The sequence below is a fragment of the Gopherus flavomarginatus genome, chromosome 5, assembly GCF_025201925.1.
Source record: "Gopherus flavomarginatus isolate rGopFla2 chromosome 5, rGopFla2.mat.asm, whole genome shotgun sequence".
In the NCBI taxonomy this organism is placed as follows: domain Eukaryota; kingdom Metazoa; phylum Chordata; order Testudines; family Testudinidae; genus Gopherus; species Gopherus flavomarginatus.
This window is the reverse complement of record NC_066621.1, coordinates 139,266,521-139,285,100: the sequence shown is the minus strand read 5'-3', so window position 1 is coordinate 139,285,100 and position 18,580 is coordinate 139,266,521. Positions and strand designations below refer to the sequence as shown.

Here is an 18,580-nt window from a genome sequence, read left to right as displayed (position 1 = left end):
TGTTGGTGATCACAATAATTCCCGTTATCATTCAATTGAAACTCAAATGTGAATGAGCAACAACATAACTTACATGATTTAGAGAGAGCATGTAACTTTGTGTGGACTATCTAAATGGGCATGTTGGAAATATTGTATCCCTGTGCTTTTCTTTTGGTTTCAACTTTAGAACTCAAAAATGCAGTAACTTTGTTGGAGGAAAAAATAATTTACATTTTTTGGAAATTCAAGCCACACTCTCTCCCTTCAGTATCCTCCTGGGGATGCAGTTTCGTATGAATGCATGAAACCCCATCTTAATTGGTTCTACTCTATCTGCCTGGTGACTATGCTATTGTTTTGATGTCAGACTGAACACTAATTTCCTACTTTATTTTTCTTGTGTGACTCATCAGGTAGTAGTTGAGATTTTATAAAAATCCAAAGCAAAGAATCTTGTGGGAGAAGGTGGTAAATGTTGTAACAATAATGTGATACAGGTCTATCAGCTACATGTATGCATGGAGCCTTAACTAGTCATCATATAAATGAATACAAAGGAGGTGAAAGGTTACATTTTTACTCTGTTAAGCAAGCTCCAGCCATTCAAATTCCAATACACCACCTTGTTTTTAAAAATATGATTTCCTACTTAGATTTATTTTTCCTTTAATAACAGACAGTTTAGCATCTCATAGTTTTGCATTCTACACTCTTATACACACTGTCCTTGTATTAGCATTAAAACACAAAAGACATAGCAAGACCTCCAAACACAAATAAATACCAAAAAACACAGTATACAACAAACTGAAGTACAACATATAATAATGCTATTGGAAAATTAAGACATGTTGCTTCATTATTATTATTATTAACAACATGGTTATTGCTGAGCAATAAATTATACATTTTTAAAGTCTGTCCCCGCCCCCCCTTAAAAAAAAAAAAGTACGAATACCACTGGTTACCAGATCACTTGCACTGTATCCTTACAGCTATTGATAATTAAGACAGGCAGAATATACACAATCAAATGAGGTTGGCCTTCTTTGGTCTTTGTTTTTGGATCGTAAAACTGAACATAACAGGTGTACCATTCACTGAAGAGTATGAGATAAAATGTAAGTTACACAAGTTTTATAAACATTAATTTGTACACTATTCTTGATTACTCACGTATTTTCCACAGATATTTCTTAAGAGAATTTCTTGGAAATGTCAGCTTTTAGCTTTTCCAATTTGTATGTTGTTTCGTGTGTTTTATAGGTTATCCTACTTGTCTGAGAAGAATGGACCTACTTACAGCCCATTGTTTCTGAATGGGATATTAACATCCCTTAGTCACCACTAAATTATTGGAGTTTTATATCTCATAAGAAATCCTGAATTTTCCCCCTTTATTCCCCTATAAAACTGAAAATTTATATAACGCCTAACACTACAGCTACAAGGAAAATAAATGTGTGGATCATATGGTGCATCAGCAATGATGGAAGCCTGAACTTTTCCATTCCACAAGTGCAGATTACACAACTCGCTGCCAGTGAGACAGGTCATAGTTGGAAAATGTGTCCTTTCAAAAATGAGCTACAACTGAATTTAAAGCTCAGAACACTCTATGCAGGAGAATGACCTTTACGTATGGCAATGCTGGTTTATCTCAGTAACCCTTAGACAGAGTCAAATTCTCTCACTACGCATCCCACTGCTAGCAATGGTGCGAGTGGACACTGGCATTGCTAAGAAGTTAAAAAGTCCTCGTGGAACTGACAACCAAATTAAGAGTTTAGTTCCAAAGGACCAAAATGTAAAAAAAACACCAAGAACAACAAACCCTTGCTTAAGTGGGTTGATGAACCAAAACCACAGAGTTGGGATCCAGATCTGAATTTACATAAATCCTGGGATATTGGATCAGGTGTATCTCTGTGACATTTAGATGTTATTTAAACCCTAAGGAACTAATCCTAACTTGGAGAAAAATGTGGCCTAATATAGACACTAAGATCATGAAATGGAAGACAAAAGCTACAGTCTTGCCAATAAATTAGAAAAGAAATAGGATTAAACAGATCCCTTGTGTGCTGTCTCTCTCAACTCTTCCAGAATTTAAGGGATGCCTCTGAATTTGCACCTAAAATTTCTTCTTGACCTTCCCCCATTTGGCACTGTCTTGAAGACTCAGATTAAAAGGCAGGAAGTACAGTTAAACCCTCAATGTTGTTGCTCAGCTAAACTGATTAAGAAAGGGTCACAGTAAAGGTTGACAGAACCAAAATTAATCCTCTTAAACTATGTTTGGTCTCCCTGCCTACTTGAGCCCTTAAAATCTATCCCTCAAAATGAGGGCACCATAAAAAGAACAATTGAAAACGACTGTGTTTGGTGACATGTGGGCTGTCAAATGCATGCCCCCAAATCATGACAGCTCAGATGTTTAATTCTAGCCCTTACAGTCTTGACTGTGGTCTTTAAAATATGTCACTTCATTTGTTTCAGTTCCTTTAAGGGATAAGCACATGAAAAGGCGAGGTCCACTAGTCTGAACATAGTACTAGGAGACAGGAACCTCTAATCTAACCTTGGCTCCAGCACAGGCTCCTTTTGTGGCTCTGGGCAAAGTCATTTAACCTCTCTACCTCAGTTCTCCTGTCTATAAATTGTGAATGCTTCGTGTGAGGATTAGTTCTTGTTTGTAAAATGCTTTGTAAATGAAAAGCACTATGTATTATACAGTAAGCACTAACAATCACTATCAAATAGACCAAAGTCCAGAGTAGACTTTTTATTTTTATTTTTTTTTGAAGTTACCATGATTTCTAGGTCAACAGAAGTTGAGAGGTATTGATTGAAGTAAACTACAGGAATCCCAGGAAGAGGTAGGCAGAGGACTAGTTGTTTTTCCATTTTCTTATCTTCTCAAATAAAAAAACCCCAATAATCTTTCGCCCACCTCTTCATTCTGAGCTGCCCAGCACCAACTTTTTTTTTTTTAAACCCTGAATCTCCTGATTAGCTGAGTGAAAGGAGGGATGTGTGAACTAGACGCCACTCCATGGAGCATCCATATAAAGTTTTCAGAAGGATCCAGCAAGCTACCCACTTCCCACGAGACAAAGCAGATTTTGTGTGCAGTGTGCTGAGTCTTCATACCTGGAATGTGGGAATCCAGGGCTTGCTGCTATCCATGAGTCTCCCTTAGCAGCAGCAAAAAATATTTCCAACAGTCAACAAAGACTGATTTGGGGGCTGGGGTTATTTTGACAACTTCTATATGGTCAAACAATTCTTTGCCTGATGACAAACCCGGAATATATATATAACATTGTAACAGTGAAAACTAAGGTACTAGGTTTGTAACTAAAATTCATTCGCTAAGATTATTTTTCTCCCTCCACCTATTAATATATTTGCATAGTTAAACATCAAGGCATCAAGTCTGCAGTAACATTTGATATAGTCAGAAGGTGCAGAATACTTCTCTACCATTGCCTACAGGCTTTTCTGTCTTGCACCACAGAGCACCAATGTTATTAGAAACTGCATTGTTGGTGAAATGCCTGTTCAGCATGATGGACTACAATTAACAAATAGGTGGGTTTTAAAGTCAGTCGTAACATGCCATAATCAGGGCAAGTTGGTAGCAACTTGAGCAGTACAATCGTACCATAACATTCATGGGTTCAGTACTTTAAAACTACAACTAACACAGTTCTCCATTACCTTGCATTTGAGAGATTCATCAGGCACATTTCATATCTTCAACTTTCCTTTTCCAAATAGGAAAACCAATTTGGAAGAGGAATTAAACTGCATTTTATCTTTATTTTTTTAAGATAACTAGCATGTTACTCATTACATTTCATTATCACTGAAGTTGAGCTACCCTTTTCTGTTTTCCTATTGCACATTCTCTTTGAGAAGAACAAATTTACAGTAAAAGGCTGAAATCAACATTGCATATAAAAAGTCAGCAGTTGACTTAAGTTGTGAAGGCGTACATGTAGACAAAAGCTAAACAAGATCCCTTTAAGATCAACAGAAAAGTAATGCAAATGCGGTCATGTATAAGGATCATAGATTGGTCTTTAAACGCTGAAATAGTTTCATCCTGTTTGGAATTAGAGACTTTTTTTTTTAAATAATAAATGCATACGTACTGTACGCATAGCGTAGACAGAAAACTTCTAGTAGATTTCAATCTTTTTGCTAGATGTTCCAACGGAAGTGGGAGATGCGTATACATACAGTTAGAAGGTCACTACTGTGGAACAAACAGCAAGAGCATCTGGCTGTGCACTGCTAATGAATACTAAACAGCAATGACAAGATTCCATTATGAAGAAATTCTGTTTATGGTCATGATTAGCACTGTGACACCATGGGCCCTCCACTGCATTCATGCAACTCTACTGAGGCTCATGGGGCTTCAAGGGTGCGATCTGAGGGCAGAATATAACCCTGTGAGTCATTTTCATAGATAGTCCCCAGAAAACTTCTGAAATATCTGGGAGGAAAAAAACCTGAATGTTCAGGGGAAAAATAAATGTTTAATAACCTTACTGGACCCAAAGGGCAGTAAAGCACAAGGAATCTTTACCCTAAATTTGGATGATATTTCATGACCTTATTTCTCTAACTGATACATACTTTCATTGCTGGGAAGCTGAGGGAACCCACTTACATATACAGCAAAAATCTCACAGTCCAGGGATATCTGGCAATTTCTGCAGATATGGGGATATTATAATTGATGTACTCCACAACAGGATTAGTTACATTTTGCATAAGATTGTTGGATTCTGCAGAATTAAGGGGAGCAAACTGGAAATTCTGTGGCAGCTTCACATCATTTTTAAAAATGAAAATACAGCTTCCATGTTGATTATCTTGATATTAAAATCAATGTATATGCCAAAAGATTTTTGTATTGGCAATATATTACTGCATGACAGAAGCGGTTAGAATGAAGCTGGAGGTTTCAGCAGCTTGCACTTCTGGCATCTGAGTAAGCATGGAATGAACTTTAGAGAACTATGGATTAAATATATTAGCTGGTGTTTCTGGTAAAATAACCAGCAAACAATTATTGTTGACATTTAAATTTTCATCAAGAGGTTTCAGAGTTAACATCACACTGAGATGAACTGGTGATTCAGACATCCCAGAACTATTATTAAGCTGTATGCAGACTACACTATAAATTTACACTTGTTTCTGTTTCATTTTTTAAGAGCTTGAATTCAGGAGCATAATTCTGCTGCAAGACTTGTAGCCTGCATCTACAAAATTGTAAAACACAATTAAATTGATTGTTATATAACTCTCACCTAAATCAGTCCCAGATTCAAACAGGATAGAAACTATTCTTATGTGACCATACATTTTCATTTAAATTTCACAATACATATATTAGCAATGGGAGCAGAGCCCTTTGGACATTTCCACTTGGGAATCCTGTTTTCAGTAAAATTCTGTGATGCACATACACAAAAGCTCAGCTGCCTACATTCATGACTATTAGAATGGTATGCAAGTTGAGTGAACCTTTGCTCTAAAGCATAAGTGATGGGTTTACTTAGGCTGCCTGCATAAAACTGCAAGTGCCATATAGATCTTCTGCAGGAAGTCCTCCTTCTGTGCCAGAAGTGAAACATCAGCACAATAGCTTGCACCTGTTGTCACCTATGTACCATAAAAGGAATATAGTACCTAGACAGTGGAAGCAAGAACAGGAAGACTGATTGCTCTGGAATGTTTTGGATGCCAAGAAGCAGGCAGTATTCTAGCAGGTGCCTGGAAAACCCATGAAGACCACTTAGCATGCACTGTATATCTGTAACAGGAAAGTACTTCTTGCAGGCACAGTTTGTGAAGGCACAGCCATAAAAGACAATGGCAACAGAGACAAGCTGAACTACAAAGGCATGAATTCAACTGAGCCCAAGGTAAATATTGTGACTACGCCCCTAAAAGTGGAAACCTGAATGGGTACAGCCCTGACAGTCAAGACGACCGGCACAATTCCCTCTCATGTGCACAAAGGTGTACTAATTAGCTTCTCCCTTAGTTCTAAGCAGCAATCAGATTTTAAAGCAGCACCCAGATGGCTGGTATATAGTTAAGTTAGGCCATTGGACTTTCTACTTCCAGACTAACAAGCAGAAGTAGGTAAACACAGTGGGTTGCAATTAGCATGATTCAGGGCTAGGAAATGCTTGCTGCTGAAGTTCAGGCAGCTGTAACAAAACCCCATGCATTTCCCAGTTAGGATGCTTGTCAGTCTGCCATGAACAGACACCAATGAGCGTTTACATTAATATCCACTCAGAATTCTCAGATTAGTCAATTTGAAGTGCTGCCAACTTCCATACACCGGATTGGGAGGAAGCATGACATCTTCCTTCATGTTAGTCTAGGGGCACTGTCAAAGTCCAAGCTCCATAGGAGCAGTGTGCTACAAATTTGGCACCTGAACATGATGGATTCCACAGACGCTCTCGCAGCCAAATCTGGACTTTGGCTTCTATCCTGCATGTTGCAAATTATCTAAGGGCTCTGAAGACAAGGCTACACATTCTGCCTGAAGTCCAGTTAAAACTACCATTTTGGGTATTATAATTAATCTAAATACCAAGCTATGGTTTATAAGCAGCATGTCACATTTAAGGCACATGTATGCATGCAAGCCACCATCATCTTTCCATTGCTTTCTGATCATATATTCTTAATAAGATGCAATGATCGCTAGTATAGAATGAATGTAGAGGATCATGACTGGCTGTTTTTCAGCACTACTCCTCTTCCCCACACTGAAAATATTAGGTGTTGCACATCTATGCTGTCAGCAATATATATAGCTTGATTGGAAAGCATGAGGCAGAACTTTAAAAGCGTACAGGATTCCGTTTAGAACTCCAAAGTTCAACAAATGCCCTATTTTAGGGTGAAAACAATTATAAATCTGATAATGATGCACAGCATCCATGAGTGATTTTTCCTTAATTTTGAAATAGTGTCATTAACTACGACATATATTGTAGGTTTACATTTCTAAAGAGAAATAACATCAATAGTTGAATAATTTCTTTTTTTATCACAAGTGATAACCAGTGTTTGATATCTTCTATTTTTCTTCCAAGAAATATCAGTCTATCAACAGCTTTAAAATAAAATGTTTTCTGTAACAATTATTAATAGAACTTTAAATAAAAATATGATTTTGATTTAGATACTTTCAAGAAGACCTGGATATTTTTCAAGGTCTTCTGACAACGTAATTATTAAAACAGAGACCAGATGAGGCCTTAAAAAGACAATATACTGTATTTCAGACACGATTGCACTTAGTTTTTCAAAATAATTATATCATAGTTGCAACATTACTTCATCATTTCTTCTTTTACTTAACATGCTGACAGTTTCCAGCTAACCCACATATGAACTTTTTTGTATTCTAGTCTAAATGAAGAAAAGTCAGGTAATTTATTCAGCACACACTTTACATGTCTTTTCACCTCCAATTGACTAGATTAATAAGTTAAATAAAAAAGCCTCTCTGACTGTAATCATTATCCTCATGAGGGATAAATAATTCTTCAGAGTTTAAGTGTTACTAGTTCTATTAGAAAATATACCATGGTATGATTTCTTAATGTGTTGCTACTTTCGCCATTGGACCCTATGAAGTTATGCCTTCAAACTCTTCCTTCTGTTCCACAAGGTGGTCCTTTGTGCTTTAGGACCTCTGATTGAAGACAAACTGATAGAAAACCCCAAATGGAGTTGTCTTCTGTTTAACTGCCTCCCCATTTATATGTCAGGGGTCTGGTAGATCCGAAGTATCCACTATGACTTTAATAAAAATAGTATCATCTTTAATATACGTTCCATTTTCTAGAACTGTTTGAGCCACAAAGACTGGGCAACCAGATGCAATGTTCATTTCTCCAGTAGGCTTCTTGAAACTACTGCTGTTTGGGTCTGGCTTGAAAGCATCTCCTAAGTGACGTCGAGAAGCTCCCTGATCCATTAGCATCAGAGTCACTTTCTGTTTAAATGGCCAAGGAAGTAAGGCATCATATTCTCCACGCATTATGACGAAAAACAATGACAAGTGCGTCCCTTTTCCCATGCCATCTCCATTAAGGTAAACTCTGGCACACATCTTATAGCCAAAGTATCCAGTATAAAAAGGCTGGCTGTACAAGGACAGAGTCTTCCCCATCACGGCCTCTTGTTTCCGACGTTTATAATCTCGAATTTTCCAAATTAATACTCCATTGTAACTGGCAGTTTCTAACACCTGGAATCGGAGGTCCATGTCAGCCAACCGAATATCATGAACACTCAGCATTTGATCGTGTCTACTTAGCTGTGTCTCTAGTACGGCTAGTAGAAAATGGAGAGGGGGTTTGTGAGAAAAAAAGAATAATTTAAATTTTAAAAAAAATATATAGAATTAATAATCAATAGCACAAATAAATAAATAAATCTCACAATATTATAGTAGTATAGAGTAAAATAGTATAAAGTTAAGAACCAACTCACATTTAACCGCATACATTAATATCCACTGCCAGCAAGCAGTGATATTAATTGGCTCTTTTATAAAGCTGATATTTTACTGTATTATACAGGAAGTTGGGAACTGCACTACACTTGGTAGAAATGTCAAGCACTCAAAACATCCAGCATAAATATTGTTCAAATCACCATACGATACAGTCAGTTAAAGAACAAAATTTGACATTTTTCCCTAATCAGCTGTTTGCCAAGGGTTTAATAATATTAACTACAGATTAATCACTGTGGAAACCTTTGAAAATGATGACAGAACTCATGTGATCCCATTTAAATGAAGAACAACCATGGGTTGGTTCAGAATCTTCATCTTTGCCTGATCCTTCATTGGGGATCAGCAGTAAATGTATTATGAGTAAAAGCTGAAAATTCAAGCTATGTCCTATTATGGATAAACAGTTTTCTGCACTACATGGTACTAAGTACTCCCATCTCCCCAAGTTTTGTTGTTTGTTCATTTTTTAATGGGTCTTTTCTTCCCCTCTCACGGAAGATAATAGTCATCACTTTATTCCTTTGTATTTTACAGTCTGGCAACAACAACAAAAACAGGCAGTGTGGATTAGTAGAGGTACTTATATGAGGCAGTTTTTTTGTACAGATAATTTTAGCTAGTAATTTGTTTTTGAACCAAACAATATTGCCTGAACCCTTAGGAATGGTCTACGCTGTACTGCTAACTTGTGACTTTCATCACCTTGTTCAATGTGTGAGGCAATAACCTTACTATTCATATAGCTCTCATTGTGTTCTTCACATCAAACATTCCTCTGTACCAGACATAAAAGACTGTAAATCAACATCTGGAAGCATATTTTCAAGTGAATAAAAAAAAAAAAAAACTGATCTGTTCACTAGGACAATATTACTCCGAAAATACTTGCCAATACACTGAAAATATTTTATAAAGAAGCTACTGGAATCTATTAGCTTTCTAAGACCAGCTGAGAAAATATTTGCAACTAACTTTCAGTGTAATCAACACTATGTTCAAGAGAACAAAATAAGATAGGAATGAAGTCTAAGGTACAACCGGGAAGGGGAATGTCATGCCTTTAGGTGTGTAATATTTTTGTTAATTTCCTTTTCAAGAAACTGAAGGATCAGTGTTACTGATGTTTTCAAATGAAAATCACAATGGGAGTTACATTCAAAATAGCTCATTTGGCTTTTTTTTTTTTTTTTTTTTTTTTTTTTTAACAGTAACTGCTGTGTAGTACTTTACTTCATTGTGCTTACACTCACCTGTATTTCGAGCTCCTTGTCCTGCAGTTTTATCAACGCTTTCCAGCTCGCTCACTCTATTCTGGAGGGACTCCACACTGCTCTTCATGATGTCTGCCTCCTCCCAATTCTGTCGGAATGGGCGGATCTCTTTGTCCAGTTCTTTCAATTTCTCTGCTTGATTGTCTATCACTCGCTTTATGAAACAGTAAAATTTAGTTAAAAGAGAAGAAAACCACCAGGAAAAGCTGGAAATAATGAAGGTTATAGAAGGATTGTGTCTGTGAGAAAAGCCATTTAAAATAAACTCACATCTCTTAAATGAACTTTAGCGGTAGCATAATCTAAAGGAATAAGGATGGAACTAAAACAGGAACAGTTTTACTACAGGTTCTGCCCCCACTGATCTCCTTGGTGGCTTTGGTTATGACACTTAACCTCTCAGTTTCCACGAAGTGTGAAACAGAGATAACTATTTCATAAGGGTGTTGTGACAATGAACGTCTGAACAGCACTTTGAAATACGAAAGTCGTCTGTACGTGCTGCTATTATTTGAGAACTGTCAGGATCTCCAGTAAAAATCAGATTTAAGAACAAGTTAGAAAATTAATATTTTGGCCTTTGATTACAGAAGCTTGTTTCAATATAAGGTCTTATAATGAAGGTTTTACTCAGTGTTGAGTTTAATTTGGATGGGATTTTTCAAAAGCATCTAAGTGATTTAAGAGACAAAAGTCAGTAGAACTCATGTTTCTGGTCACTCAAGCTCCCTTTGACTCCTAAATTTAAACAGGCCATGCATCCTGAAGGTGCTCCCTGGGTCAGCTTTACATTTACAGTTATTCATAATTTTTAAAAGCCATGAGGTCTTTGTTCAAGAGAAGGGCAGAAAATCTTCTCATATCTGAAGCAGGCACACTCATTTCATTTCTCACTACTCTATTTTAATAAAAAAATTAAGCAAGGAAGGAAGAGCACACCCACCAGATTGCTTCAAATTTAATACAAAAAATATGGAACGCTTTATACTGTCACAGCTAATTTAGAACAGCAGGAATTTTAGCCAGAACCATGTATTCGATTATAGAGTTAAAATGATAGTGAAAGTACTTGAAACAAGAAACTACTTTGGCTACCAGCTACAGTTAAATTTCAGATCTGACTTGACGGTTTCAAATAATCTATCAGAGTTTATTAAACAGCTCCAGCAAATTTCAAAATGTTTCACTTCTACATTTTTTTTTTTGCATTTAAATACAAAAGACAAGTTCAGTTTATTTTGTGTCTGCCTTCTGGGCAGATAATCAAGCATTCAATGTTCTCTGTAAGGATAACCCTAATGTCCCACACTTCATTCACTTCCCCTTTTGGATGTCTATTTTAACCACCTGGTTTCAGTATATACTGGAAATCTGTAATAATTAAATGAAGGCTTCAAATTTGACACGCCGCTGGTAGAATTATTATATTCTAGAGGTGTGTTTTATCTTGCTATATCTAAGAAATACTACGTTATGTGGTATGTTTCAAGAATAATCGTTATTTTTTTTTATTTTTTTTTACATTGATGCTTCAAAATATGTATGTATGAATCTTGAAATGATGACTATGTGAAGCAAAGCTCTGTACTAAATCAAATGTGTGGATTTGTGCTCCCATCAAATAGATTAATGTCACTGTGCTTAGTGAAGCTAATCACAAACTACAAAGACAAAAAAATTTATTTCACCACAAAAGACCACAGAGGGGAATAAAACAGAGAACAGCCTTGAGCCGTACATGTAAAAGGGAGCACACCATGAAATGACCTAACCTAATTGTATAAGAGCATATCACCAAACTTAGAGCAGGAGTTCACAGATTCAGAATCACACATAAATTTAAAACATACCCATAAATTGACTCTTGACTTGTATTTGTGGAACTGGAGTCAAACTGCAAGCTCACTGGGGCAGCAGCCATCTTTTAGTTATACACCTTTACCTCGATATAATGCTGTCCTCGGGAGCCAAAAAAATCTTACCGCGTTATAGGTGAGATCGTGTTATATTGAACTTGCTTTGATCCGCCAGAGTGTGTAGCCCCGCCCTCCCCCGGAGCACTGCTTTACCGCGTTATATCCGAATTTGTGTTATATTGGGTGGCGTTATATCAGGGTTGAGGTGTATGTTGTACAGTGCCTCACACAATGGGGCCCTGATCTCTGACTGGCGCCAACAGACACAATACAAAGAAAAATAATTTTCATGTGAACCAGGAAGTGCCACTATAGGAAAAATACAGAAAAAGTATAGGCAAGGTTTTTCCTGGGAACAATGGTGCCAATATGGGAGAAAATGATAGGACTATTGCTTTTTTAGGAACAACTTTTTCTCCACCGAGCCATATTTAATATGCTACTCTTGACCACAATGCATCTAGGTTTTACAAAGAGAGCTTTGTTTATTGCCAGAGTGGGTTATATTTTATCCCTCAAAATTGTTCAGGATAATTCCAAAAACACAGAAATAGGTCTGTAATCTATTGAAAAGGAGGCTCTAGGTTCTTTTGCCTCTTCCCCTGCAGGCAGGCAGAGGATTTTCACACTGGGAATACCGACAAACTAAACCTGAATTTAATGCAGCAGTGGAGAATTATATTTTCTCTAATTATGTCATTCGTCAGCCTGCAGATGTCTCACATCGTACTCATAAATTTTCAAGCAGATATGAATTTTCTATATATGACTTTCTATTTCAACCACTAACTTCTCCAAATTATTAGCACACCCAGCTCTATGCCTGCATTAAGCCATACATGCCTTTTCTGAATACTGAAGTTGATGATCTTTCATTTTCTGTAGGTAGATACTCATTTGTTATAGATATTTTATCAATTTATAAAAATCTTACACATTATTTCTGGACCAGTCCTGGCTACTAAAACTAAGCATCCTTCAGAACTTAGACTAGGGGCAGACAAACCTTTTGGCCTGAGGGCCGTATTGGGTTTTGGAAATTGTATGGAGAGCTGGTTATGGGAGAGGAGCATGGCCTGGGATCCCCTCAATATGCAACCACTCCCCTGCGCTTCTTGCCCCCTGATGCCCCCCCGGGACCCTTGCCCCATCCAACCAACCCTGTTCCCCCACAGCCCTTGGGACCCTTACCCCATCCACCTCCTCCACCCGCTCCCTGTCCTCTGACCGCCCCCAGAACCCCTGCCCCTGACTGTCCACCACCTCATCCAACCCCCCCTCTCATTCCTGATGGTCCCCCTGGGACCCCATCCCCATCCAACCATCCCTTCATCCACAGATGAAGATATCTGTGGATATAAAGCAGATATCCACAGACTTCCAGGCTCAAGTTATCTTTAAAGAAAATTGTGAAGTGGTGGTGTGACACTAATGCCGCAATTTCCCCTATTCGCTGTGCTGAGGTGATGGCTACTAGGAATGCTGTCTTCACTGATAGATGCATAGGAGAACAAGTGACCACAGGTTCAAAGGGCTGTCTAGTTAGACTCTTTAGAATTCGATTTAGGTCTCATGTGGGCTGCCTGGTGTATGGGAATAGGTTCCTATGCCATTGAGAAATCGGACACTGGATGGGCGGAAAACAAGTATCCATTTATTTGTTGGTGGCAGGCCGTTACGGCTGCCAGATGTGCCTTGAGGTAGCTTAGAGATAGTAGGCCTCAAGAGGAGAGGGCTATGTAGTCCAGCACAAAGGGGAGGGAGGAAGTTACTAGGATGATTTGTTTGGAATTACATGAAACCTGGAATTTTTTTCCATTTTTGTAAGTAAGTGTGGCAGGTAGCTGACTTTCTACTGTGTAAACACTTCTCTCACCTTTTCAGAGCAGCAATTCTGTGTGTGTCAGAACCATGAAGGAGCTGAGATTTGAGCTGCAGGATCTGTAGGTTGGGATGGAGGATTTGTCCATCGTTCTGTGAAAGGAGGTGAGGAGTGGGTTGAAGAGGGATTGGTGGACATAGTGTTAGCTGTGCCAGGTATTGGTACCATGTCTGTCTCAGCCAGGTGGAAGTGTATAACTTTTGCTTTTTCTCTCATTTTTTAAACAAGATTTTCAGCATCAGAGGACATGGAGGAAAGGTGTATAGAAGGTCTCTCCCATGGGAAAAGAAGAGTGTCTCCCTAATGAGTGTTCCCCAAGACTGGCCTTGGAGCAATATAGTGGGCATTTCCTGTTCAGGTAAGTGGCAATCAAGTCTATTGTTTGCATTCCCCCGTGATAAAATAGGCAGTGAAGTACTGTTGGGTTTATTTCCCACTCGTGGTCACATGAGAACTTGCAGCTGAGGCTATCTGCGGTTATAGTCTGTACTCTGACAGGTAAGTGGCTGATATGAAAACATTGTGATGAATGCACCAATTCTATAGCTTTAGTGCTTCTGTGCAGTGAGGATGATCTAGTGCCCACTTGTCGATTTATATAAAACATGCACACTATGTTGTCAGTCATGATTTTCATGTAAGTGTCCTTTATTAGTGGAAGAAAGTGTGCACAAGCATTTCTGACTGGTTTTAGTTCTAAAAGGTTGATAGGGAGAATCAATTCAATAGGGGACCATTTGCCCTGAACCTTGTGGTTGTTCAAATAGATGCCCCAATCTATTAGGGATGTGTCCATTGTCAAAAGCAATGTTTGGAGGGGGTAGGGGTGGGGGGGAGGGCGGTGTGAATAAGATCCCTGCAAAGACATTTGTTGACTCTTTCCATCATTCCAGTGAGTATTTGACCCTGCAGGGCATCGACAGTGGTTTGTCTAGTCCAGGGGTCAGCAACCTTTCAGAAGTGGTATGCCGAGTCTTCATTTATTCACTGTAATTTAAGGTTTTGTGTGTCAGTAATACATTTTAACGTTTTTAGAAGGTCTCTTTTGATAAGTCTATAATATATAACTAAACTATTGTTGTATGTAAAGTAAATAAGGTTTTTAAAATGTTTAAGAAGCTTCATTTAAAATTAAATTAAAATGCAGAGCCCCCTGGATCAGTGGCCAGGACCCGGGCAGTGTGAGTGCCACTGAAAATCAGCTCGCGTGCCACAGGTTGCCTACCCCTGGTCTAGTCTGTCTCTGTTTGGTGTGTAGGCAGACCTCAGCCATGCCTGTAGACACTTCACTTATAGTCTAGTGTGAGATTATATGAATGTGCATGTCACCATGTGCCCGAGAAGCTGGAGGCAATGTCTGGATGGCATTTGTGGGCTGGCTTGAACTGTCTCTATGAGAATGGCCAGGATGTGAAATCTGTGTTGGAGGAGGAATACTCTTGCTTGTACTGCATCGACATTGGTCCCTATAAACGCCAACTGCTGTACTGAAGTCAAGATCAATCTTTGGCATTAATTTGCAAACTCAATTGTGTGAATATATCCATGGTCCTATAGGTGGCGCATAGAGTGTTGAAGGAGCAGTCTCTGAGGAGACAGTTGTCCAAATAAGGGTAAATCATGATCCCCACGGTGCATAGATGAGCCGTTACTAGAGAAAGGACCTTGGAGAATACTCTGGGTGCAGATGAGAGGCTGAAGGGAAGTACTCTGTACTGGTAATGGTCCTGACCAAGGGTAAACCTGAAGAATCGTCTGTGGGTGGCTGGATTGATATATGGAAGTAGGCATCCTGGAGCTCAAGGGTCAAGAACCAATCTCCCTGCTCTAGAGATGGAATAACTGCTGCTAGTGTGACCATCTTGAATTTTTGAGCCTTCAGGTAACTAGTTGAGTGTTCTTAGATCTAGTATGGCTCTCCAACCTCCTTTTCTCTTGGGAATCAGGAAATACTGGAAATAAAATCCTTTGCCTCTGAAGTGTACAGGAATGGGTTCTATGGCTCCTAAGCACAGTACATGATCTGTTTCCCCTCTTTACAGTCTGGTGACATGGATAGAGTAACCTTGGAAATGATTTCCAAGACCCATCTGTTGGAAGTTAAGTATTCACAGTGTTGGAGGAAAAGATCGAGGTGACATCCAAAGAGATGTGAAAAGTCTGTAGGCTGCAGCTGATATTGTGGGGAATGGTCTCTTGGGGCCTCAACCAAGGCATTCAAACTGGTGTTTTGAGGTCTAGGGCTGAGATTGTAAGGATTCAGTGGCGATGGTTTATGCCTTTGAATCCTAGGCTTCCTTCTCTATGGCTCATAATAACGCTGTGGTGGCAGGAATTGGGATGCTTGGGATCTATGGGATGATGGAGGACTGAATTTCCATTTCTGTCCTGGTGTGTAGATCCCTAGTGAGCGCATTGTGGCCTGGAGTCCTTAAGAGTATGGAGCGAGGCATCGGTCTTGTCATTAAAAAGTTTGGAGCCCACAAAAGGGAGGTCATCGACTGTTGTTTGTACCTCTTTCAGCAGTCCTGAGAAGTGTAACCACAATGCCCATCGCATCACCGCCACTGTCGATACCAAGCGGGCGGCTGTTTCAACAGCATCTGGTGTGGTCTGGTGCACTGTTCTTCCTAACTGACCCTCGTGTATGATTGCTTGAAACTGTTCCCATTGTGCTTCTAGCAAATGGTCAATAAATGTATTAAGTTTAGCACAGTTCATGTAGTCGTACTTCCCCATTAAGGCTTGATAAACTGCAATCCTGAATTGCAAAGTTGTTGAGGAGTATGCCTTCCTACCAAATAAATCAACTCTTTTCCAGTCTCTGTCATAATGGGTGGATTTAGTATGATGCTGCTGGCCGTGGGAATTCACAATATCCACAAAGATGAAGTTAGGTGGATGGTATGAAAAAAAGGAATTCTGCATCCTTGGAGGACACACTGCACTTTTTATTGGCCCTTTCACATGTTGGTGCAATAGAGGCTGGCATTTGGCAAATGACCATAGCAAGAGCTAGAAGTACCTCATTGACTGGGAGGATGAGTCTTGAGGAGGAAAATGAGGTGCGCAGTATATCCACTAACTTGTACCGGGTATCTTTCACTTCCACCAGCGGAATCTGTAGTGTGTCTGCCACACGTTTTGTGAGATTCTGAAATAGTTTAAAATCATCCACCAGGGATGGTGGAGGAGGCATCACCACCTCGTTTGGGGAGAAGGAGGAGATATTCATTGGTGATGTAACTTCCACCTCTAAGTCTGACCTCTTGCTCCTCAAAAGTTTCCTGAGGTTCTGGGGCTCTAGACACAGAAGCTGAAGGAGACAGTCTTATCGATTCTTAGGGTGATGGAAAGGGCATGGGTGGTGGTACCCATGGGCGGCCATACCAAGAGGATTGAGGCTAGGAACAAGAGTGTAATGGGGAGTGCCCTGGTTGATGCAAAGATGGGCCATGGTGTGAGGGCTATGAGAGGATACCATTCTGGTCACTATCTGAGACCTCACTGTATAGTGGTGGAGGAGACAAGGAGACTCTAAGTGAATGCCCCAGCACTGGTGGTGATTCCAGGGATCAAGAAGGGCTTGGTACCAGGGCCCTGGTACCAAGCAGCAGGAACTCTGGAGTCTCAGCCAGCATTACATCACTAGAAAAATGAAGCTCTCGTGGTACCGCAGTGATTGGTACTGACAGGGCTTGTCCGTGTTGACTTGCCAGTACTGAGGAAACTGGCAGGGATCTTGTGCGAGATGATTGGTCTGATGGGGGTTGTTTGGAAGTAGTCAGTACCATAGGTTTCCACTTTTGTACTGTCTTTACAGAGATGGTATGGTCTTTGCTCTTGCCTTTGAGGGGCAGTACTTCCACTACAGAGCCTGTGCCCTTCAGGTCTTTAGGCTTATAGGCAGTCTCTACACCAGAGGACCCATCTGACCTATGGTACCATGTTTCAGAGTTGTTGGTGCTGCCAGTGCAGAGGTGACCACTCACGCCATGAATCTCCACTGGCTGGTCAGGAGCTCAGTTTGAGGGCTTGCAGCCCTCTTTTTGGAGACTTTGCGAAGGTAGTCAGAAGATTTCCTCCTCGGCTCTCTCAGAAGTTGAAGGGTCCAAGGACAATCTTTACCATGGAGGGGATTCAGGACTGGGGTCAGAGGTCAATTTAAGAGCACCCTCCATGAGGAGGAGTTTCAACTTTAATTCCTGGTTCTTTTGAGATCTAGCCTTCAATTGTTGGCAGAAGGTGCAGAATGTGAGCCCCTCCAAGGCCCCGGACACAGCAGTAGTGTCCGTCTGTAACCGGTACTGCTCCCTGCAAGAGAGGCATCGCTTAAACACAAGGAGAGCTGGGCATGCCTCTTACTGGGGGCAATTCCCAGACAGGGGAAAAAGGGGAAAAACAGAGATAAGGAAACACTTACTTTTTTAAATGTGAAAAAAAAAACCTAACAGAAACTCTAAAAGCTAAGGAAAAAAAATCAATGGAAAGTCTAGTAGGACCTAGGAAATTGAACTCAAACTCTGAGGAAAAGAGAAAGTGGACTGCTACGTGCTCTGTCTCTGACCATGGGTGGTTGAGAAGGAACTGAGGCTGGTATGCCCTTGAAGCACTAGTTGGCCTCAAGACAGCAAACAAGGGAGGGAGAGTGCATGTATGGGCCAAACAGACATTGCTATCTAAAATCTCCTATCAAAGGTGCAGGGACACAGACACACCTACAGTGGAGCACCCATATGGACACTACTCAAAGAAGTAGTTTAAAGTTCTAGAAAGACTTGGCCTTTCTAGAGCATTACCATCCATTGATAATGGAGGATTTAACACTACATGCACAGGCTGCTTCCATGAAATGGTGGCTGAGAAAATAGTTTGTGACTCCTTTGCAAGCTGATGAAACCAAACCAAAGGAAGTATTAAAATTTACCTTGGAGACCAGTATAGAGAAAAT

General features: G+C 39.8%; 1 protein-coding gene across 8 annotated transcripts in view; it reads right to left on the bottom strand.

Annotated features, from left to right (window-relative positions):
- Positions 1-605: 605 nt before the first annotated feature.
- Positions 606-18,580, bottom strand: part of TRAF3 (TNF receptor associated factor 3) — a 104,501-nt gene continuing 86,526 nt past the window's right edge. For all 8 annotated transcript variants that reach the window (XM_050954169.1, XM_050954175.1, XM_050954176.1 and 5 more), the window contains 2 exons: positions 9,811-9,985; positions 606-8,373 (listed from right to left, as the gene is read on the bottom strand). In XM_050954169.1, the coding sequence (XP_050810126.1) occupies positions 7,802-8,373; positions 9,811-9,985 (747 nt within the window). In that variant the 3' untranslated portion in view covers positions 606-7,801. The remainder of the gene's footprint in view (positions 8,374-9,810; positions 9,986-18,580) is intronic.